The sequence below is a fragment of the Symphodus melops genome (assembly GCF_947650265.1).
Source record: "Symphodus melops genome assembly, chromosome: 20".
NCBI lineage: Eukaryota > Metazoa > Chordata > Actinopteri > Labriformes > Labridae > Symphodus > Symphodus melops.
The window spans coordinates 10,510,292-10,534,475 of NC_136710.1; the positions used below are offsets into that span (position 1 = coordinate 10,510,292).

Below are 24,184 nucleotides of genomic sequence, written 5' to 3' on the forward strand. Positions count from 1 at the left end.
GTTTATAAATCAGGATTTAATTTGAATCTAAAACGGGATAATGTATGTGTGCACTTTACCTTACCTTCGTATTAATACGATGTTAATGGTGACTGAACACTTGAATGTAAGCCTGTGCTGTTGATATCTATGGGATGCTGTCAGTTTTATTCTTGAACTGAACTGTGAGGTCTTTATTTACAGTGTGTTGGCTTTATGGAGGTTATTGACCGCTCAGAAGCAAATGAAGAAGAAATGAAGAGAAATACGAGATTAAAAGATTTATAAAGGTAACGTCGTTGTGCGTTTAACGGTAAACTTCTGCTCCTCGGAGAAATCGTCCGACTGGAAGCCGCCTACACTTTAATACTACGTATCCCATGAAGCACTGCGGCGTTACAAGCGTCATCCGGGGAACCGTGCTTTGCTTTAGCAGGAAAAATTGGGTGAAACTGTCGCGGGTCATCGAGAGGGACAGACGGCTCAAGCTCGGACGCAGAGGACGTGTGCCAGTTTTAAATCAGCTCAGGTAACAACTACACATGGATATTATTGATTTATTTTATTAAACAGGGTTATTTTGTTTCCCTTTTTTAAAGCGATAATTCAAGTTACAAAACAGCCAGACCGCGTCATTACACAGCTAGTTGCTAGCTTCCATCCCTGCTCAGACCTTTTACCTGCTATCATTGTTTGATGATTTGTTTGGTCGTTTTTAAAGAAAAGTTAAGAGTATTTGGTTTATTTTTTTTGTCTCCTGTAGAACAAAGTGAATCATGTTGCTTCGTAAAGTGAGCCAGTCTTCCGCCCTGTGCGGCGCCATGCTCAGGATGCCTCCCGTCCTCTCTGGGTAAGTAACCTAATGTTTGAGCTTGGACGGACATGGAAGTGATCTTCTCTTTAAACTTCACATAGAGAGAACAAAAATCACCTTATAAATGATGAATGTGTTACAGAGGTCAGCGTCATGCAGGAGCTGCTGCTGCTCGTCTCTACGCATCCCAAGCAGCAGAGGTAACAACATGCGAACATTATAAATCAGACTAACATTATACATTATAACACATGTTCAGAATAAATGAGCATGAGCTCCTGTTTGTTAAATACTCTGTGTTTGGGTGATGATGTGGAGGCTGCTGGGTGTCCTTGTTTGGCATCAGACAGGCGAGCTGATATAACACTGACAGCTGGAAGTGGGGGAAAGTTCACTGATCACGTGGTACCATAAAGGTGACTCTGAGAAGAAGTGGGTGACTGCACTCCTTACAGGAAAACTTTCGTGTTGTGCTTCATGCAGATGTGATTTGTGACGCAAATGTTTTGTCCTTTGTTTCTTTGTAGCACATGAATGACTTTATATTAGTGTCTTACATCACTTTTTGTCTTTTGCATGTTAGGCAGTGTTTTGTTATTTTCTCTCACTACATCAATTCTGTTCAGTACTAGACTCTGTGGCGACCTGTCCACCATCCTCAGTGTTATATCAGCTGTTTCCCCCCATAAACAACAACACAGACATAAACGGTACCCTGCACTTTCATTAGACCGAGTGATGTCATCGAGTGTTTGAAGGGATGAACTGCACACACACTCAGCTTGTGGTTTTCTGCGTTCTTAAACGTAAAGGTCAGTCGACGTTTCCTCCATGCATGTTGCAGACACTCTGTGCTCGTGTGTTTTTCCTCCAGACGATGACAGCACGCAGGGGAGTTAAGGAGCGCATCGACTTCAGCAATTTTGACGGCAATTCAAATCAGCGACTATTCCAGATGTAAATAGAGAAAACGTCGTCATAGGGAGGCTAATCAGAGGATGAAGCTTGTTCTAAAAATGAGGGGGGGGAGACTTTTGTTTGGACGTGGATTGTTCTGCTTTCTGTTGGATGGGCGGGTGCCAGACCGCGGCCGTTAGCTTTCTAAATGATCAGCATGTCCACTACAAAGGAAGTTGTCAGAAAGCTTGCAGTGTATGTTCAGTAAACACTCCATGTGTTTTTTTTGGGGGGGGGGTTTATTTAAGCTCTTTAATTTGTTTGTTTTCTTATTTGTTTTTTTTGTCTGTTCTCTAAAATCTCCCTTCAGGCTGTGCTGGAGAAACCTGCGGCGGTGAGCGCTGAGGCTGCAGCTCAAGTTGAAAAGAAGGCAGCCGATACTGTATGTCATTTTTCTTCCTCTTCTTGTTGTGTTATTGTAACTCCCGTCATTTCCCGACTATTGAGCGCACCTGGATATAAGCCGCACCGGCTAAGAATAAGTAAATGTATTTGTACATAAATAGGCCTCACTTGTTTACGAGCCGCAGGTGTCCATGTTGTAACATGAGCTATTTACACAGAAAGACGTTACACAAAAACGGGTTTTTAAACTTTTAATTAAACGCATCCACAAGTGCGTAGCTTACTGGAAAACCTTTTATTGAACAGTGCCTGTAACATGGCTGATGAAAGATTACTGTAATATGGTAATAAATGTCATAAGTGTCGTTAGCATACTGACTGTTTACACTCTTATCTGTGTTGGACTCTTTTTTTTTTCTTTTATCGACAGGAGTCCAGGTCTTTCGCCGTCAACATTTTCAAAGGACAGATTCAGACCGCCCAGGTGTTTCCCTACCCCTCAGGTATCACGGATGATAAAGTGTTCATATGTGTCGACTCAGTGAATCTTTTCAAAGCTCACGCAGAGCCGTAACATGAGTTTGTGCTTTAGTCATGAACAACGAGCAGGAGCAGTTCCTCCGTGAGCTCGTGGGGCCCGTCAGCAAGTTTTTCGAGGTAAGTTTCAAACTTTTTTTTTTTTTGGAGAGGGGGGGGGGGGGCATGAGATAAATTGACTGACGCAGCCTCTCTCCAAAATCTCTCTTTCTTACCCAGCATGCTTTGTGTTTTTGCTTCTGGTTGGCAGGAGGTGAACGACCCCGCCAAGAACGACGCCTTGGAGAAAGTGGAGGATGAGACCATGCAGGGCCTGAAGGAGATGGGTGCCTTTGGCCTGCAGGTGCCCGCAGACTTGGGTGGGCTCGGCCTCACAAACACGCAGGTTCGATCAGAACATCTCGCTCTACATCATTCAATCACCTGAAGACTTGTTATCCGAATGCATCTAATGCGAAATGTCCGTACCACAGTACGCCCGCCTCGTCGAGATCGTCGGCAGCCACGATCTGGGTGTCGGCATCACTCTGGGTGCCCACCAGTCCATCGGCTTCAAGGGCATCCTGCTTTTTGGGAATGCAGCTCAGAAGGAGAAGTACCTGCCGAAGCTTGCCTCAGGTGAGAAGAAAAGCTTCACATGAGGAGCTCTTTGAACGTCCAATAACCAGTTCTGAACGAGCAGGAAATCCAGTCTGGAAAAAAAAAATGAAGCAAGTGTGGAAGTAGAAAATCCTGCAGAAGAGTCCACTTCAGGAAGTCTAAAAGATATTTGAACACATGTTTACAGCCTGGAAGAAAAACAACACATCTCCTGTCCCTGATGTCTTTGAGCGTCCAAACATGATCATACTATTTGAATTTGCAAACAGAGTATAGACATAGCCGATTTGCACAGCATTAAAATTTCAGGCGTCATTTTCAAATAAAAAAAGAATCTTAAAAAGGCTTCAGACAGATCAGTTCTTTTTGTTTTTCATCTTTTTTTTTTTTTAACAATAAGGAAACGATCCAGACAGATCTTTCATCCTGCTCGTGTTTCTAAGTCGTTCATCTCTAAAGCCAAGAGAGGACGAAGGAGAAGAAACCTCATGTATCGTGTGTGTGTGTTCTCTGCAGGTGAGACTATCGCCGCCTTCTGCCTCACTGAACCAGCCAGCGGCTCTGACGCCGCCTCCATCAGGTCCGTAGCCGTCCAGTCCGAATGTGGAAAGTACTTCACCCTGAACGGAAGCAAGATCTGGATCAGGTAAGGACGCGCAGGAATATTCAACCTCCTCTGCGTTTTTAACTTTCGCCACTAGGGGGTGGAGTTGTACAACTAAATTGATAGCAGATCTTCCATTCGGCTCTTTTTCTCTCCTTTTCAGCAACGGAGGCATTTCTGAGATCTTCACGGTGTTCGCCAAGACGCCCATGAAGGATCCAAAGACTGGAGAGATGAAGGACAAGATCTCTGCCTTCATCGTGGAAAGGAGCTTTGGAGGAGTGACACAGTGAGCACACTTTTTATTTATTTTTTTTTATCACCCCATTCCTCGACTCGGTTGTGTGACGTTCATTTCAAACCTCCGTCTTTGTAACCACAGCGGCCCCCCGGAGAAGAAAATGGGCATCAAGGCCTCCAACACAGCAGAGGTGTATTTTGATAACGTTCGCGTGCCGGCCGAATGCCTGCTGGGCGAGCTGGGCGGAGGTTTCAAGGTGGCCATGAACATCCTGAATAACGGACGCTTCGGCATGGCTGCGGCCCTCTCCGGAACCATGAAGGGCGTCATCGCTAAAGCTGTGAGTAGACGAGCGTTCGGGAAACAGAACTGAAGCGGTGTAAGCGCAGCAGACTGTGTCGTCTGCATCGTCTGAGCCACACCTCACTTACTCTTGAATTCTCTACCGTGTGGGTTTATGGGAAATACCCTGACTTGTAGCTACTGTGGCGTATCTCTGCATCGCAACTTCCTGCTGAGCTTTCCAAGCACCAAAGGTTAAAGCGTGCTCTGTTCACGTTTCTTCGTTGGGGGGGGGGGGGGGTGTTGAATGACTGATGCTGTCACACAAGCAGACGTCTCACTCACAGCAGAGACCGACTCAGTGAGCAGTTCAGGCGAGCAGTTCAACATAAAAAGAACAAAAAAGAAGCCGGTGTTTTTCGCCCACATCTCCGAGCTCTAACTGGCTGTTTGACTGTTGGGATTCTTCTTGAAATAAAGTATTTTTAAAAAAAGCGTTGTTCTGTTTTTGAGTGACAGGACAGTGTGTGTGCAGGTAAATGAATAAGTCTTGATGTTTCTCAGTGTGAAGAGGAAACACTTTATCGATTGAGTTAGAGGTGCAGTGTGTGAGTCGCATTTTTTCCGACGCACTGTAAAGGTGTAATAAACAGACACACAACTGTTTCCCCCCCCCGCACACTTACCTTCACCAGAATTGTTTGCAGTTGTTGTGACATTTCTCTCGAACCACAGCGTCTGTGTGGTCTCACAGGCTGAGCCTCTGTCTCAGAGTTTCACCGCAACTCTGGCCCCGCCCTCTTCATGTGGACTGCAAAAACTTCCTCTTTATGCAAAAAAACCCCCCCCAAGAACAACAAGACTTAGATGGGGGGGGAAAACGTTTTTAAAATTCTGTATCAACTCTAAAATGAGGAGGGAGCGTTCATGCTGTGTGACTGCAATGCTCCCTCTCTCCACTAGGTGGATCACGCGGTGAACAGAACCCAGTTTGGGAACAAGATCCACAACTACGGAGCCATCCAGGAGAAGATCGCTCGCATGATCGTGCTGCAGTATGTTACTGAGGTCAGACGATATAAACCACACTGACTCACAACTTTTTCACATTTATCTCGACTTTATGCAACTAAAGCTGTCAGACGATAAAGCTGACTTCACTTCCTTTGTCTTCCTGCAGTCGATGGCTTACATGATCAGCGGCAACATGGACAGCGGAGCCACTGAGTTTCAGATAGAGGCTGCCATCAGCAAGATCTTTGCCTCTGTAAGAAGTCATAACACCAGCCTTTCTTATTTAACTTACAAACCAGACGTGCTCAAAGTTCCCAGAATTCTATCTCTTTTTATCAAACAGTAATTTACTTCTTCTTACACAAGTGAGGGTACAGGGAAGTCCTGCACCTCTTTCATAATGTTTATAGTGTTCCTTATTCTGTGGAAGCCTCGAGGAGTGTACACAGGAAATATACGGCTCTCCAGGCTTTGTTTGCTGGCCTAAGATGATTTTTTGAGTTTGTGTTTAGCCAAGATAAAACTGACCTGCCTCTCTGTGTCCTCTCTTTGTTTTTTTCATTGTGACAGGAAGCAGCCTGGCACGTGACTGACGAGTGTATTCAAGTTATGGGCGGCATGGGTTTCATGAAGGTGAGCACTAAGTCGAGGGTTCAGTGTGAAGCTGCATGACAAAAAACATTAGACTAGTTTTTCTTTTTTTGCATTTAACAATCCATTGAAAACGAATATTTGAAATTACCATTACGTTTCATGTGTTGCTATGGGTGGAAGATTTTCCCATAGCAACACGTTGAGAGCTCTTTGATGTATTGGTTCATGCTATTGATTCCCCTCCAATAATGATTGTTCTTTTAGCTGGAACCTGTGACAAAGGTCATATATAAAGAAAAATACATTTTACCAAGTGTTTTTAACACAGCACTAACATGTGTCTCTGGCCTCTACAAACCCCACAATGACAAGAAGTCCCTCCTCTCTGTGTATTGCTTGCTCCACTTTTCAGAAAATGTGTGCGACAGGCCGTTTGGAGATATTCTCTTTGTGACATCACAAAGGGCAGTAACCCCGCCCCCAGATGGGTGACACTCCCACAGCTAGGTGTTTGTTCCGCCCTCTGAGTTCGCCTTTTGCCTCTACACAATCAGACATTGGGCAAGAAACCCAGAGCTGCCCAAACCCTTCCACAGAGGGGCGTGGTCAGACAGCTCATTTGCATTTAAAGCTACAGACACAGAAACAGCTTGTTCTGCGCACGGCTGAAATAGAGGGGTTTAGAAACATGATCAAATACAGGATCAGACTGGATTTAGAACAAAAAGCTTCAAAGACATGTTTTTGTGAGCTCTGAGACTTACTGTATTTACACTTTTAGAAAACCTATCTTTTTTTTTTTTTTTTTTAATGTTACTCTTAATAGGTTTAAATAGTTTTCAAAGTAACAAAATAGTTTCTGGCATAAGTTTGTGCCGCTAAACACAAAGTGTGCAACGACTTTTAAACAGCATGGACTCACATCATCAGCAGTGGTTTGTTTACCAGCTGCTAATAAGTAGGACAAGAGAGTAGCAAGTTTACACTGAGCAAGAATGAGAAGTGAACCACCAGGCTATTTTAAACAGATGCACAATATGTGGGCAAAGAGAAGCAGAAACAAAAACATTTACTGTGACACACATGCTCTGCTGTGTGGTCTTCATGTTGTTCTTGCTATAGTTTCTTGTTTATTTTCTCAGTCACCTTAATTAGCATACAGGAAGAAGACACCAAACAATCCCCCCCCCCCCCAGCCCCGTGGCTCGGAAAGTCACGTACAATGTTAAAATAGTGGTTTATGTAGGCCGTCCCACTGATACCACAAGTTTCTTTCTCCTATCAGGTTAAAAAAAACAACCTCCGGTCGGTTCACTAGAATAGGCCGGTAGAAGCCAGCTGAAGGAATGGGGGCGATGAAGAGTCTCTGCTTAAAATAAAACAGAAGCCACATCTGGAACAGACGCTTTGCTAGCTTCTCAATGCCCTGGAAACTTCTTTGAGTCATGGGACACTTCAAAATCACACCTTCATTTTAGCTGACAATGAAATGCAAGTCATTTTAAACATCAAATTTATTATGATGCTAATGCTAACTTCAGGTTTTTAGAGGCTAATGTGAATGTGTGTGTGTCTCAAAGGAAGGGGTGGGTGGGTGGTGGTGGGGGGGACGAACAACACATTTTGACTCAGAGTTTCATTTCAGCAAAGAGTCAGAAATAATCCCAGAGCTTTTTCATTTCTGCTCTCACAGACAGAACTGCAGCAACTTGTTTATTTATAGCTGCCGTGACTTTCACATGCAGAATCGGAAGAGAAAAACGTCACAGCTACCTTTCCCGTATTTTTGAACTAGTCCTCGACGCTTACTGACAAAGCTCCTGTGTCTGTCACATATTTGATCCTTTACCCAGCTTGTTTTGTAGTTTTCTAAACACAAATGTTCTTAAATAGAGATTTAGAGAAAGAAATGTGTGATTAGCTGCATTCTTACTCTTTACAGATACATTTCACTTGTTGTTGGGTTAGACTTTATCGACCGCATCTCTACTTTTGAAAGCACATCACGCTGTCTCTGATGATGAGTCATCATGTTCTTTGTTTGCAGGATGCCGGGGTGGAGAGAGTGATGAGGGATCTGAGAATCTTCCGTATCTTCGAGGGCACCAACGATATCCTGAGGCTCTTTGTGGCCCTCAACGGCTTCCAGGTGAACTTCTCTCTTTGTGTTTCCTCTCTCGGATTCAGCCCATCTGCAAACGTCTGGGTGGAAAAGTACAGATATCTGGCAGAAAGAAAGTTCTTCTTTTTTTTTTTTTGATTGCCGTTTGAAACTCTCGACATGACTTCCTGTGTTTTTCTTTTTTTGTTTGTTTTTTTTATCAGGAAAGTTTTGCATCTTCAGAGTTTTAAAATTTCACCATACTTGTTCTACTGCTGCAGCCTTGTGCAAAACTCAAAACGTCTCTTGTTGGATTGCAGATGCAGTAGATTGCAGGTGGTATTTGAGTGAGGAGCTTTTAGGAAGTTGCTCTGTTGCTGATGAATCCTGTGTGTCTGCCCCCCCCCCCCCCCTTCCAGAGTGCTGGTATCCAGCTGAAGAGCTTACAGAAGGCTCTGAAGAACCCCATTGGCAACGCTGGGCTGCTCGCTGGAGAAATCACCAAGAGAGCCAAAAGGTTTCCACACACACTCTCACTCTCACTCTCACTCTCACTCTTCAGTCTCCTCCTGTTACAAGGCGGGGACTTCCTTTGTGATCTATGTGAATCATCCAGCATGAGGCTGTTATCACTTCAATCCATCATCACCCGAGAACTAAAAAGGAAATCTATGCATTGGTTGATGCACAAAGACGACTCATTCTCGCACTTCCCTGCACTCTTCACTCTTCAGTGATTGAAAGCTTCCTGTAGCAGCTCAGTTTGTGCTGAGCTCAGTGTGTGACAGCAGGTTTCACAGCTTGTTTGGATTGTTCTAAAGCTGCTCATTTGTCCTACCCACTTTTTTTTTTGTCTTCTACAAAGGCATAAAACACTGACCTGCAGGACGCACTGACCTCTGACCTGCAGAACTACAAGAAGTAGCCTAAAACTGTTCGTCGGACATTTGAGCCTTATCGAGAACGCGTCCCGTCAACACTGCATAAACTATCGTAGAACACATCCAGTGTAGAACAGGATTGTTGTTCTACTTTTCACCACACTGAATGTTAAAAAAAAATGTTGGATTGTAACCCTGCTGACCAGTTTCTTTTACACCTTTGTTGTCTCTGTAGAAAGGCCGGACTGGGGACAGGACTGACCCTGCAGGGGACTGTTCACCCTGAGCTCGCACACAGCGGAGAACTGGTGTGTTACACTTTCACTTTCTGTATTCCAAACGTTTTCTTTTTCGGGGCTCAGAGAAAGCGCCTCGTGAACAAGACATGAGATGTTATAGTGACAGTTTTCCGGGCACGTACAGTCTTGGGTCTTATTGAAAGCGGGTGTATTCCTTCCTCTTAATTTTTTTCCGTTTCGATGTCTAGACCACGAAAGCCATCGAGCAGTTCGGAGGAGTCGTCGAGGACTTGCTGATGAAACACGGCAAGAAGATCATCGGTGAGCGTGTGACAGATATTTGAAGACTTAATGGTGTTTCTGTAGCGGTGTCAAAAGTCATCTCAACAAGATATCTCTCGTTACAGATGAACAGTTTGTACTGAAGAGAGTCGCAGACAGTGCCATCGACCTCTACGGCATGATTGTAGTTCTGTCCAGGTACACAGAGACATCAAATCAAACTCCCACCTTGTGTTTTTTACTCCCACTCTTTGACCCATCATATCCACACCTACGCCACCTGAACGTGACATTTCTTTGTGTTCCTTGTTTCCCCTGCAGAGCTTCACGCGCTCTGAGCCAGGGCTCTCCCTCAGCTCAGCATGAGAAGGTGCTGTGTGAGACCTGGTGTGTGGAGGTAAGATCTCAGTCAAAGCCTCGGAAACGTGTCTGCATGATGACACTTTAAAATGAGGTGCTTACCATTGCGACAGTCATAACACCTTCTGTTAGAAATGTTGAATGAATTGTTGTTGCCGGGACAGTGCCAAGCTAGCTCTGTGCTCTACGTGCTAAACCGAGTTAGCTTTCAGCTAGCTTTGGCATTGTACTTGAAAACTAGTTATGTAAAGATTAATTGTAAAATCAATTCAAGGTGTCAAGGTTTAAGTCGGTACTCTTGAAAAATAAATAGCAATAATATGATGAGCGTGAGCAGCTGGAGAGCAAGATTTAGAAATTAAGGAAGCACCAGCATCTCTTAAATCAGAAGTGTGGAAGTGTTTTGGCTTCCCCGAAGACAGGAAATGAAAGAGCAGAGAAAATAACTGACAAGACAAAAACTGTGTGCAAATATTACAAGAAGAAAGGAACTACACACATTTACACAAGCGGGTTAGCAGTCCTTAAAGGAATGTGTTTTTTTGGTTATAATTGGTAGTATTGTATCGTGAGTTCACTGAATCATTACATCGCTACTTAAAATATATGAGAGTGGCTTCATTCAACAGTGACCGCCCACTTTTTCCACAGCTCTGTTTCCGGAGGTAAATTTCCCCATTTCAATCCTCCAATGACATTTGACAAAATCCTCCTATAAAGAGATCAGAGCCTGTAACCATGACAACCAGCTACCGTAATACTCGTGACTGTAACACGTTTGATCCGGCTCATAAACGGCATTAAAGAACAGAGAAAAGGTGCAGAGGGGTGGGAAACATTGCCATGCTTACAGCGAGCTCCACCAATCAGAGATGTCGCTCTGACACTCTGTGATCATGGGTAGTGTAGTTCTTTGCCCCAGTATTGCGAATAAACAGTGTTTTATGACTTCAATTTGCACGTTTGCTCGTGGTCAGTCTGCTTTGGATGGTTATGACATTATAACTAATAATCATTTCCACTATGGAGTAAATAAATGGGATTTTTACTTCTGGAACTACGCTGTTGAGGCCTATACTGGCTGCATGGTGTAATAAAGTAAGTACCGGTACACATGCATGAGTGAAAAAGCCAAAAATCTTTCTCATTTATTGCTAATAATTCAGACTTTTGAGATTCAATAACAGTAAAATCATAAATTAATGCAGCCCTATTGAAATTCTCTCATTAACTGTTTGCAGAAAAAAAATTGACAAGCTAACGAAGCTAATGCTACGTCTCTAAAAGTACATCCTGGCGGCCCACTGTAGTGTCATCTCAAGACAACGAGTTTGAGGATTGACTTTGAATGTTCCCTCTCTCCCTCAGGCCTATGACAGGATCATGAGGGACCTGAAGACTCTGCGCTCCAGTGAGTCCAAACAGCTCTTCAAGAACATGCAGGCCATCTCTTCTGCCGTGGTGCAGAACGGTGGTGTGGTGGCTCCTCACCCTCTGGGTTTCTAAAACGCAGCGCCCTCCCCTCATATCTCCATGTCTGTCGGGTTTTTTTTTTTTCTAACCTTTCTGGATCTCTAAGCAGGCTCTGGGTCATGTAAGCCTCGTCCTCCTAGATAAGTTTATGATCACCATCAGTGCTTCATCACACGTTTTAATCAGTGAAACGTATCTTTAGGCCCCTCATCATCCGGGGGCTCAGTGAGTCCTCGTCTGCAGCGTCGTGCTGAGATGTCACACTTGTATTTATTTTCAGTCTCCTTTTAAAAAAAAAAAAAAAACTTTCTCCAGCATTATTTATTCAATAACAGCTCAAGTTATCAACACTTTGGGAAAGGGTTCTCAGTTTGAGCTTAAACAGAGATTTCTTCTAATCTGCATGTAAAGCAGCTGATGACTTTAAGACTCAAACATGACAATCTGCTGTCTCTCAGCCTGCATGACAGGAACTGTTTATTTGTTAAATCGTTACATAATGATTGTAATAAGTTGTAAGTAATGGTATTTTTGTTTTCTCTGTACGAACTACATTGGTTGCCAAGCAACGGAAGAATCTGTTAACTCATCTATGTAACGTTTTTTTCTGTAGTTCTTTACACAGTCAAGATCAAATGTATATACCAGTGTGGTGTTTGTGTTCATTAATGCCTTTCTGCATGTTGAAAAAGCTTACTCCATGCTCATCACAAAAACATTAACGTCCGGAGTTAAAACCTCAAGCCTTACAAAACCGGTCCACAGAACTCTTCAAACCTTCATGAGATTTCAGTCTTTGTTTTAAGATGACTTTAGTCCAGCAATGCAAAATGTTCTTCACTTGTGTTGAAGGTTGTAGGACTCACTAACTCTTAAGTGTTGAAAATAAACCTGAAACTTCTAAGAAAAGGTCTCTTGCACAGAAACGGTAACCCTTTCCATCAAAGGGTGTTCAAGCATTTATCAAACTTAAACTAGTTCTGCACATTCTCGGCTTCACTTGAACTTGTATGGGGACAAACGCTGCTGCTGCTGTTTCAGCCACAGTCCTGTGAGTACTTATCCAACATGGTGCTGGTTTAAGTTTTTATTTTTTTTCGTGCAAAATGTTAACTAGTTTGGATTAATAAACTATGAATTCATCAAACATTTTATCAGATGTGCTTAATGATAAATGTGACTTTAAATTCAGTTTTCTTGAGATGTGTTTTAAAGATTCACTTTAGAGGATAAACTTGTAAAGTTTTAAGGCTCTTTCAGTTTTATTAACTTGTACCAGGAATGCCATAGTTGAAGCTCAGCTCAAAAAAAGAAAAGAAAAATCAGAAGGTTTTTTTTTTTTTTTTACATCCTGCCAAGCTAATATCCTATTTCTGCAATTTTGCTTTCAGTTCTGCAGCTTGAGTTCCAGTGTAAAAAAAAATGCTGCAGTGATGCCAGTAAGAGCCTCGCTTTTCAAAGGCTGGTTGTGCATGCGTGCAGTAATGTCGACCCCTTTCTTTCTCTGTACTGAGTTGAGTATTATGGTGTTGGTACCGTGAGCACACAAGACTGAAATGGCAAGAGACCTTTGCTCTTTATCAGTCCTGGGGTTAAATCCTGTGAATTCCCCATTGATGTGTAACTCATCAAAAAAAACAACCTCTTAGGTCGAACCAACGATTTTTTTGTAGACACTTCCTCCATTATATAATTCCTCTTGTTGCGGTAAACATTGAATAAGCAATGAAGCTTTTTCCTTAGGGCACACTATGCTAGAAAAAACATTACAAAAGGGTATCATGTTAATGTGACGCTAATCCAGTTAGCTTAGTAAAGAGGGAAAAGGAAACTGTCAAACAATGCTCTTTCTAAAGCTATGCAGCCTGTTAAAAATGGGCATGGACTTTCCTGCTTCTTTAAGCTAGGTTATCACTTAGCATACTTTTATTATCACAAGGCTTCTTGTTAGCCTAAAGTATTTTATATGCTAATTCTTTGACAGTCACGTGCAACATGTTAAACTGTAAGCTTTTAATGGTTAAACATTAACAATGGCATGAATTTTCCGGGCTACATGCCCACACAACTGCCCACTTTGTTAGCATCGACCCTCCTACACTGTACAACACAATCAAACACCAAACACTGTAGTGAAACATTTTTTGTCTAATTAACCGTTCTGGATGTTTTCAGCTGCGACATTTTCATCACAATTAACTAAAAACTCTGATATTCACGAGGTTACACTAAAAACTTGGACAGAACATTCACCAGACAATAAATTTAAGTATCGTCCATCCCAGACCTGATAATCCCAAATGATGCAGGTCTATTTTTATTTCATGTCATGAGAACTTGTGATCTGAAGAAGCTTAAATCTCTGGCCTGGAGAGAAAAAACAGACTCAGAAGAGATACTGCTGATGTCTTAGAAACCACATCTTTTGTTTTTGCTGACAGCATGGCTGCAATGTGTGGCTACAGCTCAAAACTCTGGTAAAGAAAAAACTTGTAAAAGTGGACAATATATTCCAACAAGGCTCTTTTTAGTTCCCCAAGGCCTCAGCTGAGAACAAAAGTCATATATTTGAGCGGTCCCGTGACAGTCGGGATCCTGATGATGCTTTTTCACATCAGGCATTTTCCATATCACCCTGACATGAGTCCATCTCATGGGGAACTCCTGACATTCGCCTCGTTTCCTCCTCGTCCTCTGGGCCTTGCGGGACCTCCAGTGAGATGATGGTCTGCGCAGTCAGAGTTCGTTCCCTGAAGAAGAAAAAAAAAGTAACATAAAACTGAAACAACAATAGATTCAGCTACTCATCTGCACCCTTTATAAAAGTGTGGGGAAAGATCTGTTCTGACACTATGATGGTTTCAAGTTCATAAGTGGTTATGGTGACGCTGTAAGTAGGCTATAGGTCAATGGGACATAAGCTATAATATTCCACTGTGTTTTATGAAGTGTTGTATTGAAGACATTGACTATTTTAGGTTGTATGTATATTGGACAATATGTCTGTAAATCAACAGCAAACTTGCTTAGATTATCCAAAAGACTGTTTAAATCATGTCGTGTGTAGTCAGTTTAATGGAAAATAGACTGAAGGGTAAATGGACTTGAGCTTGTATAGCACTTTTCTAGTCTTCTGACTACTCAAAGCACTTTAACACAGCAGGTCCGCGTACACATTCACACTGATGGTAGAGGCTACTGTGTAGCAAGACCATCGGAAGTAACTAATCCCATTCATAAACATTCATACCCCGCTGACGACTCAGCGGAAGCAATACAGGGTTAAGTGTTATGCCCAAGGACACGTCGGACATGTTGCTGCAGCAGCTGGGAATCAAACCCCCTACCTTCTACCACTGAGCCATAGCCGTTTAATCTGTTCAGAGTTGAGATAGCCTGGCAAACGGCAGAGACAACAGGAAGTCTGTCAGTCTTATCAGTGCTGCTGAATGTGTTTAGTTACTATTGTACAGAGTCATGCTGGCTGTTTATTTTATTTAACTAATGGCTGGTGATATCGTCATATTTACTGCATGGACCTGAAACTCATATCAAAGTAAATAGCCTGTCTAACCTTCAGCATGAACGTGAACAAGCTAATTGTGAACACCTCTATCCCTTCAGTAAATCTCTTGTTTTAAATGAGCTGGAGGATGTTAAATTCTCCACACATCTCATGTGACTTTTAATATTGTTTACCCCTGTTATGGTCATTTCAACCCCTAGTTTTATATTTAATTTCTAATTAACTCAATGGTTTTGTATCTCATTTAATTAAACATTTCTGCTTAGTTTTAAATAGTTTATCTTTAAATATTGATCAGATAAAAGCCTGAACATGGCTGCTCTCCTTTTATCATATTGATTAAAAAAAAAAAAAAACATGCAGTCTGAAGCTGCACATGGTGGACAAATAAACTCATCTGCAGGCTCCAGGCTCATGACTAATTCGTACCAGAGGAACATGTGAGCATTTATAACTTTCCTTCCTTCAATCAGTTTACATTGCTTTAACCAAAGAAATTGTGTCATCGCCACAAAAACTACAAGCAGCAACACAGCCCCAAAAGTTGATAAGCCAGTCACATGTTAGGATTTTCTGGGAACTCCTGGGGTGGCCAGTCAAATCACAAGGGGCCCGGTCCACCCCCACCCCCCCCTCCGGACACACCCCTGTCGGTATCCTGTCAGACAAAAGGCTTTAGGACCAATACATACCATGGATTTTATATCAAATGCCTAAAAGAAATTAAAAGAAATCAGGGACGTACCGTGATTGTTGCCGTCTGTTTGTCCAGTTGACGTGCACAGTCCAGCCGAGGATACTCTTGAAGTACGGGGCACAGCAGGGGAACCTGTAAGCCAATTGCTCAAGGAGTTCCTCTTTGCGCAAACCGTAAACAACTGGCGCAACACACTGTGCCAAACTGAAGAAAGCGAAGACAACCACGGCTGAGAGCTCTTTAGTCTCCTGTTTAATGAGGTCCTTTCTGTTCAAAATTGTCAGAATGAAGCTTACAAAGTTTGGGAGGATGTAAACTGCAAGTTGGCTCCCGTGCAGAGTGATTGTCCTGCAGCCAGTTCGGTTGCGCCGGTTGAGCACACCTAACCTCCGTCCCTCCACGAAAATCCTCACGTAGCTGTACAGGATAAGCAGCGCACACAAGCCGATGAAGAGTATCTTTTGAAGCTCACCCTTTCTCTGCTGCTCCCGGCCGCACTCCCCAGTGTAGCCCATCTGGGAGTCCGGATAAAGGATGCTGAGAGGGATGATCAAGGCCACGATCCAGGTTAGGACACCCAGCAGCCAGGGCCAATGCGCTGACCTGCACTTGGAGGTGTAGCGCATCGGGTGGCACACGGCGTAGTATCTATCCAAAGCCATCGCCGTGAGCGTCAGGAGGATGTTTGACGCGCTGCTGATTAGGACGGTGATCATGGCCAGACACGCGGTGCGTCCTGGGCGCGCGTCCAGGTGGATCTGATAGTAGAAGATGCTGCTCGTGCCCATGTGGACCAGGGCGGACACGAGCAGGTGGAAAACCATCACAAAGCGCGCGTGGCTCCGCAGCTGCTCCACGCGCACGATGGTCCAGTTGATGATGATGTTGAAGACAAGCAGCACCGAGAAGGACACGGTGGAGACGTAAAAACGCACGCAGGTGTAGTCCCTTACCTCTGTGGACGACGTGGTGTTGTTGAGTGACATTATTCCTCAGCTGGGCTTGGCTGGAGTTATAGAAGTATAATGATGATGATGAAGAGGATGATGATGGTTGTGATGTGATAAAGTTAGTACGCCGCATTGTCCTCTCTCGCTGCTGCCTCAATGAAGACTGAAGGCTGATTCAATACCATCAACTCTCTCTCTCTCTCTCTCTCTCTCTCTCTCTCTCCCACTCACACACACACACACACACACACACACACACATACACAGAGAGAGAGAGAGAGAGAGAGATGTGACGTAGTTCAATTAGCTCAAACTTTTACAGCTGGTAGAAATATTAACACAAAAACGATAATTTGGCCCACACAATGATATTATTATTTTTTTTATTTTTTTTTAGAAATACCAACACCATCGATTCTCTGTATTATTGAGCTCATCACCACCTAGTGTACAAGGCAGATAACAAACGATTCAATAAAATACACACGTGCTGAGTTTTTGTCCAGTTAACATTAAACCAGTGAAGTAATGAAACGAACTGAGCCCCTCGTGACTGTTCACTGAAAAACCATTGCACACGGGTTAAAACTAAACCTTTATTTTGGGTAATATTGCCACATGATAAAGAAACCCCGGTCAAAACATTTTTCCTCAAACGTTTAAGAGTAGGCTTCTCGTTCTTCCAATAGGATTTGTACATGTTGGTTTGTACTGCAGAGAAAGAGATTTCTCAAAAAAAAAAAAAAAAACCTTTGAATGTGGAGATAAAGAGCCAGTTGATAATCGACCATGCACGTGCCTTCCTCTGGTGCCATCATCATGTCAAACTATGTCAAATTGGTCTATGCACCCAGACAACGACTGTTTGTCCTTTTTGAAAATAGTCTCCAGAAAATCTTGTTTCTCGTGACAACCGTCTTTTTTAAAAGCAATAAATTAACTTTAAGCAATAAATTAACTTGAGAGTATAAAGAACCTGAAGAAGCCACTGGTGATACTTCACAATAAAATACATCTGTGTGCCCTGTTGTCCAACTATCTTAATATTGCAATGTAGGCCTATTTACTTTTCAAAATATGAGTAATGAATAGCCTAGTAGATGTTAAACTGTAATAATCTTCTGTCATGATGCATACTATGTTCTGTAGCCGAAAAAAAAACTATATTTAGTCCAGAAAAAAATACATGAGCTTATTGCACCAACCCGTGTACAAGGCAGGTACAACAACAAACAGGCTATAAGTTACGTGTTTAGTGTTAATAATAGTTGTGTGTTGCACCGACTTCAATATAAGCTGTTGATATTCAAAATAAAAATGCAGAAAATAAATTTAAGAAACTCAAAGGCCAAATTTAGTTGTCAGATGATTCGCTGTTTTTTATGAACTATTCTGATTATAATTTATGGGGTTGTTCAAAGCCCGACAGCACGTGAATGCAGCATGCTATAGATCTTACCAAGAAAGCACGATTGAATAGTAAATGAGTGATACAGTGAGTGGAGAGGGGCAATCTCTGAGGGTTTGTGGACAATTGCATACCACTACAGTTCTACAAGTTTCCCCCCCCCCCGTGGAGTCCAGACCCTGGTGGTGGAGACTGAGAAACCTGATTGTGGATCGCTTAAAGTCTTCCTTGCTGAACTTTCGCTAAGCTTCATTTCTGTTTGCTTGTTTTGTTCTTGTATGTTTGCTTAAAATGTATGTTTGGGCATTTTATGTCTGTTTTGTCAGGTCATGTTTGGGGGGTGGGAAAAAGGAAAACAATAAAAATTGTTGATCACAAAAAAATTAGGCATTTTTTCTGAACACATTCTAATTTTCAATGTAATATTTAGATTTCATATTTAATGCGCTCAGCACGTGTGTCTTAAAGTTTTCATCTTAAAAAATACATTTAGTTGATCAATCCAGTGTAAAGCCACAGTTAGTGCAATTAAAACAATGAGACTGTTTGACCTGTCTTTGAATTACAGTGGTACTTTATCGCTGTTTCCCTCTCATTTAAATGACCACTTTACAAATACACCTATATTTTACGCTTCCAGTCATTAAACGACCTTTAAAACATGCCATCTGGATATACCGTAATTTCCTCTATTATTGTTTTGTTTTTAAATTTGGTTTGTCATTGTAAAAATGGATCAAGTTTAATGTTTGGCTCTATTGGCCCAATACAGTAGGGGGCACGCTTACTGAGAAAAGAAACCGAAATTTACCGAGAATCTTTTTTTTTTTTCTTCCATTTTTGTTATCAGACGACGAGCACTCTGTACTGAACTAATCGGAGCTGTCTTTTGAGTTTTTCAGAGCTCACGGAAACAGAGAAAAGGTAAGAAAATGCTCTTATATTCTGCTGGATGGGCTTTTTGTTGAGGATGTGATTTAATAAATGATTTTATCAGTCTATCGTCATATACATGGACCTGAAACTCAAAGTAATTATCCTGTCTAACCTTCAGCATGAACTTGAACAAGCTAATTGTGAGCACCTCTATCCCTTCAGTAAATCTCTTGTTTTAAATGAGCTGGAGGATTTTAAATTCTCCAAACATCTCATGTGACTTTTAATATTGTTTACCCCTGTTATGGTCATTTCAACCCCTAGTTTTGTATTTAATTTCTAATTAACTCAAAGGTTTTGAGTTAATTACGTGCAAACCACGTGGGATTAAATCATTATCTGGGATGTTTTACAGTGAAAATGAGCAAAACAGTGAATATGAAAGAATATCTAACTTATTTTTACAGCTTGCATGAACATGTTAACATCACTTTTCATTTCGTTACAAAAGAAAAACGTACTTATTTTCTATAAAATGAAGTCAGGGTTATGTATGCAGTATGTATGTATGCAGTTATGGCGGCAAAATGCAACGCTGTGTTTGTCTTTTTTTTTAATATTCATGTTTTTTAACGACAATTTCACAAGAGGTATGTTCTATTATTATTTCAAATAGGAAAGAAAAACATTTTAATGACATTATAAACGCATTTTACGATCAATGTGATGAATTAGATGCTCATGGTTTTAACCAGCTAGCTTCTTGTATTGTCAGTTTGAGGAAGATTATGCTGAATTTGTTTCACAATATTTTTTGTGAAACACATTTATAAACCACAGTCTTTGATGAGAAATACTCAACATGCTGCAAACAGTAAAAAACACTTCAAAGTTAACATTGAAAAAGCAGTAATTTGCAAACATATAACTGTTGTTTAATTAAGATTTTCCCCCTCTAAATTTTAACTAGCTAGCTTCATCTTCCTCTACAATGTTTTGTTCACCATTTACTATGGTGAATTTAAAGTTTGACAAACTTGACACAACACTTAAACGAGGGGATAGGACTCAGTAGACTATGAAAGAGAAAAGTGAACATATAAGACATCACAAGTGTAGTGTGTTAAAAAGTTCACTTTCAATGATGTCATGTGAAGAAACAGTTTTCCATGAGGTGGGGCTCAATAAGCCTGCAGCTTGTGAACTCTCTGGAGGACATTTGAGGTTATAAGCTCTGAGTAAATGTAGCAGTCCCACACACCCAGTGAGGTGCCCGTCTCAAAGGTCAGTATTCAATGAATAAAAGAAGAACACTTGCTTCCTTATATTGTGCATTTATTACGAGCACATCCCGTCTGAGTCTGAAGAAGAGCTGTGCTTGAAACGTCACTCACTCACTCACGGGATGTGCTCGTAATAAATGCATAACAAAAGGGAGCAAGTGTGCGGTCTCCTTCTTTTATTGACAGGTTATAAGCTCTATCACACAAACTAAATGGTCTTTAGAGGTGGTTAATATACTGAAGGTTTAGTGTTTCCTCTGGGTTGGAGTTGTAGCAGCGGGGGTGAAGCGAAACAAGTTTTTAGTTGGTTAAAATTCTGGTCATTAAAATAATTGTTTAACATGTATTGGACAAAATAACCAACCAAACAACAAACACCCTATTGTCATCACTCGGCTTGGAGGTAATAAGAGGAGTCAGAATTCTCCCAAAGCAAATGAATCATTTATTTCGAAACACAAAACAAATCAGCGGCGGCGGTCATGAAATGTCGAACAAGTTTGTTGTCTTATTTCCTCCACAGCTAAATGTCGTTGTAGGATGTGGGGTCTCCCATACATACTGAGACAAATGAAAATGTCATACCTTCTTTGTCCTGAAAACAAAACAAAATCTGGTTATGATTAAAGTTTTAAGGGAAAACCAGTGTGCATGTGCTTTTACATCCACATTCCACGTTTTAAAAGCAGCGTATTTAAAATCCTTCTCTGACATGCTTTTCTTCGTTATGATAGCCAAAGAAGATTTAGTCATGAAAACACACATAGAAAGTTGTTGGTGGAAAAAACCAACTACGTCGACTCCTCCTGGTTGAAAAAGTAAAGCAACATGTTTATTTGTCCTGTATCCTCCAGACATGGCCGTCTACCAGCAGCCCACCCAGGTTGTGGTCCAGACCACCTCGACCCATGGCCCCGGGACATGGAGCACCGGCCTCTGTGATTGCTGTAGTGATATGGGCACCTGTAAGTCGATCCAACAAACATATGATTACCCTACTGACGCAGAGGCAGTGTTAGTCTAAAGCGGCATCATGTGGAAAAGAGGAATATTGGGGTATCGATTTTGTGATTGTAACAGAGTTTTCTGTACAGCTGATTCTAACGTGTGTTTGATTTTTCTCTCTGAAGGTTGCTGCGCCCTTTGGTGCTTCCCCTGCATGCAGTGTCAGACGGCCTCTAAGCACGGCTGGTGCTTCTGCATGCCGCTCCTGGACGTCTGCTGTGTGGTGTCCTGCCTCCTCCGATCCTCTATTCGAGAGCGCCACAGCATCCCTGTAAGGCCGGACTGGGGAGAGGGAGGGGGGGAATTACTCAAGTCTATGTTTTGCATTTGCTCAAGTAAAATGGAAGATTTAGGATTATTTATTCCAGTGTCTGTATAAATCACACATCAACTTAAAACTGCCTGTCATAAGTTATCATCCTTACTACAGAGGGCGTGTTCGTGGTTACTCTGGAAAGCAGATGTGAGAGTGAACATTTCCTCTGTTTTTATTTTGACCTTACTACTCTACAGTTTCAGTTGCACAATCTTAAATCATCTCTCAAAAGTGTGCTGATACGTTATACCAAACAAATATGGAAGAGGCAGGACAGGGAAGAACGTAACAACAACAAAAACATTTCTCTGTTTACAACAAAAAAAGTACAAGTCAGGAATGGAGGTAAGTTTTGAGAAGTTTGTGAAAAATGTCGGTTGAATAGGATTGTACAGATGAAATGATAAAGTATGTAACGGTTTGCAGCTGACATCATCACATAGTTGTTTGCAGACCAAAGTTAAACGATGGAGAACCATTCGGCACGTGTTCCCTGAAGTTTTTGTCGACGCGTGTCACACCAGTTGTTCGACGTGTTTCACACGGGATGGTGAGGGCTGCAGTTTGAAGATGTAGCACGTAGTGGCGGAGCGCTCAGGAGTGATGCACTGTGTGTGTGTGTGTGTGTGTGCACGGCTCTGCTCTTACACACACGCCTAAAACTCAACTCCACTTGGTTCATACACAACAGTGTGTGTCCAAAGTGCTGAACAGTACAGACACAGGGAACACAAAGCACAAGAAGCATCATGATTTATAACTGTAAACGGGGTCGATTGTAGGGTCTGTTGGGGTGAATGTATAACTAATTATATGACTAATTTGATTAATAATTAAATATTATTTCCCTTTTTTCCAAACCCCAGTCAGATACATTTTGGTTTACACAGGAATAAAGCTGCAAAGAGCGACACCTGTCGTTGCAAAATGTGCACATTTTGAGTCAATGCTTTGGTTTAAAGTTTGTCAGCCATTGGGGGGGGGGGCCTACTGGCCCGGGGCTCCAAACATTTTCCTGCCTTGTCTGTTGACGAGCAGCAGAAACGTGAAAGAAACAGTATAAAGTGACTGTCGTCAGAGGAAAATGTGTTAAAACTGTGGTCAAACTGTTTGAAGATATAAGCGCTGCAGGGGACGTTCTGGTGGGAGCCCGCAACAGTGAAGCTGTAGACGTCCTTAACAGGTATCCAGGAAGCATTCTTTTTTTAAATAAAGTTTGTGTTTTCAGTTCAGACAATATACCACAGAGTTGTTTCACTTCAACTTTCAATTTTCACTTCCAAACCTCCACAGTGCACCTTTGAAGGCACAGCAAAGGGCCGTTACAATGTCCTGACATCAGCAGTTAGCTTATATCCTGGTTCGGTGCGTCACCGTTCAAACTCTTCTTCCAGTGTTTTATAGCGTTAACCCATGACTGAACGTCTCTGTAAGTGTCGCCGCAGTTTGCTAGCGTTAGCATACAGCAGCTCGTTTCACCGGAGGTCAACATGATTTCCGAAATGACAAAAACAACGATAAGGTTTACCAACCACTGAAACTCGACGAGAGGTTTAATTTCCATTTGAGCATTAATAAGGGAGCTCCATTCTTTCTTTCTGTACATGGCAGAGTGTTGAAATGATAAGTGTCTGAAAAGTGCTACACAACAAAGTACATGAAGTCAAAGAGAATAAAAACATCTTCAGATACTCTCTGTTGTTGTACATGAACCATGTCATTAGCAGCACTTGTTCAGGAAACTTCAGAGATGAGTCTTTTATCTTGTCGAGCTGATCTTGTAAGTATTTGTGCTCTTAATGCCGAGGTGTGGATGTTTCAGTGACTCACTTAATCGACTTGTTCATCTCACCTTTTTTTTCTCTTTTCCTCTTTCAGGGCTCGTGCTGTGATGACTGCTGCAAGCTCTTATGGTGTTACACGTGTGTTTGGTGCCAGATGAACCGTGAGCTCAAAATCAGGGGCAGCCAACCGGGCGTCAGCTCGGTGGTGACCACACAGGTCGTCAGGTCATAAGATGTAACCCTTGGAGCTGTGAGCTGAGGGCATAAGGCACATTCCCCTTATAATGTGGAGCTGCCTAGTTATTTTTCATACGGCTCAACTGGCCAATGCCTTTTCTTATGGTCAGAACATGTGTTTTCTGTCTTTCTGTTCAAAGCCTAAGAGTTGCTATTAATACCATATTTTCTAAATTGCATGTTAGCATCTTACTATGTTGGATCCCTCTGACCAGTTTACTAAATAAGATTAAAAGCTTTCTCAGTTTAAGCTGTTTTTTATACACATGTAACGCTTTGATATTTGTAATGACACATCTGCATCAAATGGGCTTGAAGCGTGTTTCAGTGCTTGTAAATGATGAAGCAGTTAAGATCTCCGCCTGCTTAAAGATGGCGTCCCTGAGGCTGTGTGACACACTCACATGCTAGGGGAAGAGTTTAGAAACGTTGTCATGGCTTTATAGTTTGTAAGAATTTGCTTGCAATAAATGATTACATCAATGATTCAGTCTGAACCTAATGCTTGACTCCAGTGACTATAGCTTTCAAAATCTTTTCAGGATTTTTTAGCCAAGCTTGAAGCATCGCTTTATAGATGGAAATCTTTATTAATCTGCCATTGAGGTCCTGAATTAAAAGGTCCTACTCAGGGGCATCGTACTTGGAGGCTGGATCATAGCGACCGTGGTCATCACGACTTCCATATAACAGTCCAGCCAATATTGATTTTTTTTTTTTTTTTTGTATTTTCTTACTAAATATTAAATAAGTGCTTATGTAAAGACATTTCCAATAGCCCAGCCTGTGCTTAAATGTT

The 24,184-nt window shown here is 42.0% G+C and overlaps 3 protein-coding genes across 4 annotated transcripts; 2 read left to right on the plus strand and 1 right to left on the minus strand.

Annotated features, from left to right (window-relative positions):
- Nucleotides 1-369: 369 nt before the first annotated feature.
- acadvl (acyl-CoA dehydrogenase very long chain) lies at nucleotides 370-12,450 on the plus strand. The gene is made up of 21 exons (XM_079371506.1): nucleotides 370-508; nucleotides 743-829; nucleotides 936-993; nucleotides 2,061-2,132; nucleotides 2,526-2,598; nucleotides 2,688-2,752; nucleotides 2,883-3,017; nucleotides 3,106-3,250; nucleotides 3,749-3,878; nucleotides 4,000-4,125; nucleotides 4,219-4,417; nucleotides 5,323-5,427; nucleotides 5,540-5,626; nucleotides 5,944-6,006; nucleotides 8,015-8,116; nucleotides 8,488-8,585; nucleotides 9,185-9,257; nucleotides 9,437-9,509; nucleotides 9,596-9,668; nucleotides 9,792-9,867; nucleotides 11,199-12,450. The coding sequence occupies exons 2-21, from the start codon at nucleotides 756-758 to the stop codon at nucleotides 11,334-11,336; spliced, it is 1,965 nt and encodes a 654-aa protein (XP_079227632.1). The 5' UTR covers nucleotides 370-508; nucleotides 743-755; the 3' UTR covers nucleotides 11,337-12,450.
- A 656-nt stretch (nucleotides 12,451-13,106) lies between these two features.
- LOC306841553 (olfactory receptor 14A16) lies at nucleotides 13,107-16,695 on the minus strand. Of its 2 annotated transcripts, none has more exons than XM_079371507.1 (2): nucleotides 15,575-16,695; nucleotides 13,107-14,053 (listed from the first exon to the last, which is right to left on the minus strand). In XM_079371507.1, exons 1-2 carry the CDS (start codon nucleotides 16,510-16,512, stop codon nucleotides 13,918-13,920), a joined length of 1,074 nt encoding a protein of 357 aa, XP_079227633.1. In that variant the 5' UTR covers nucleotides 16,513-16,695; the 3' UTR covers nucleotides 13,107-13,917. The 2 variants fall into 2 exon arrangements, 1 of the variants encoding a protein (XP_079227633.1); XR_013781546.1 differs by lacking the exon at nucleotides 13,107-14,053 and adding an exon at nucleotides 14,826-14,868 and having other exon boundaries at nucleotides 14,912-16,695.
- Nucleotides 16,696-18,709: 2,014 nt separating this feature from the next.
- ponzr1 (plac8 onzin related protein 1) lies at nucleotides 18,710-23,871 on the plus strand. The gene is made up of 4 exons (XM_079371271.1): nucleotides 18,710-18,808; nucleotides 20,898-21,008; nucleotides 21,174-21,319; nucleotides 23,243-23,871. The coding sequence occupies exons 2-4, from the start codon at nucleotides 20,900-20,902 to the stop codon at nucleotides 23,378-23,380; spliced, it is 393 nt and encodes a 130-aa protein (XP_079227397.1). The 5' UTR covers nucleotides 18,710-18,808; nucleotides 20,898-20,899; the 3' UTR covers nucleotides 23,381-23,871.
- The last annotated feature ends 313 nt before the right edge of the window (nucleotides 23,872-24,184 follow it).

Coding starts and splice junctions, on each gene's coding strand:
- acadvl (XM_079371506.1), top strand. CDS start 756: ATGTTGCTTCGTAAAGTGAGCCAGTCTTCCGCCCTGTGCGGCGCCATG. Junction 830..935: donor ATGCCTCCCGTCCTCTCTGG/GTAAGTAACCTA, acceptor AATGTGTTACAG/AGGTCAGCGTCATGCAGGAG. Junction 3,251..3,748: donor CCTGCCGAAGCTTGCCTCAG/GTGAGAAGAAAA, acceptor TGTTCTCTGCAG/GTGAGACTATCGCCGCCTTC.
- LOC306841553 (XM_079371507.1), bottom strand. CDS start 16,512: ATGTCACTCAACAACACCACGTCGTCCACAGAGGTAAGGGACTACACC. Junction 14,054..15,574: donor AACAGACGGCAACAATCACG/GTACGTCCCTGA, acceptor TTTCTTCTTCAG/GGAACGAACTCTGACTGCGC.
- ponzr1 (XM_079371271.1), top strand. CDS start 20,900: ATGGCCGTCTACCAGCAGCCCACCCAGGTTGTGGTCCAGACCACCTCG. Junction 21,009..21,173: donor CTGTAGTGATATGGGCACCT/GTAAGTCGATCC, acceptor TTCTCTCTGAAG/GTTGCTGCGCCCTTTGGTGC. Junction 21,320..23,242: donor GAGAGCGCCACAGCATCCCT/GTAAGGCCGGAC, acceptor TTCCTCTTTCAG/GGCTCGTGCTGTGATGACTG.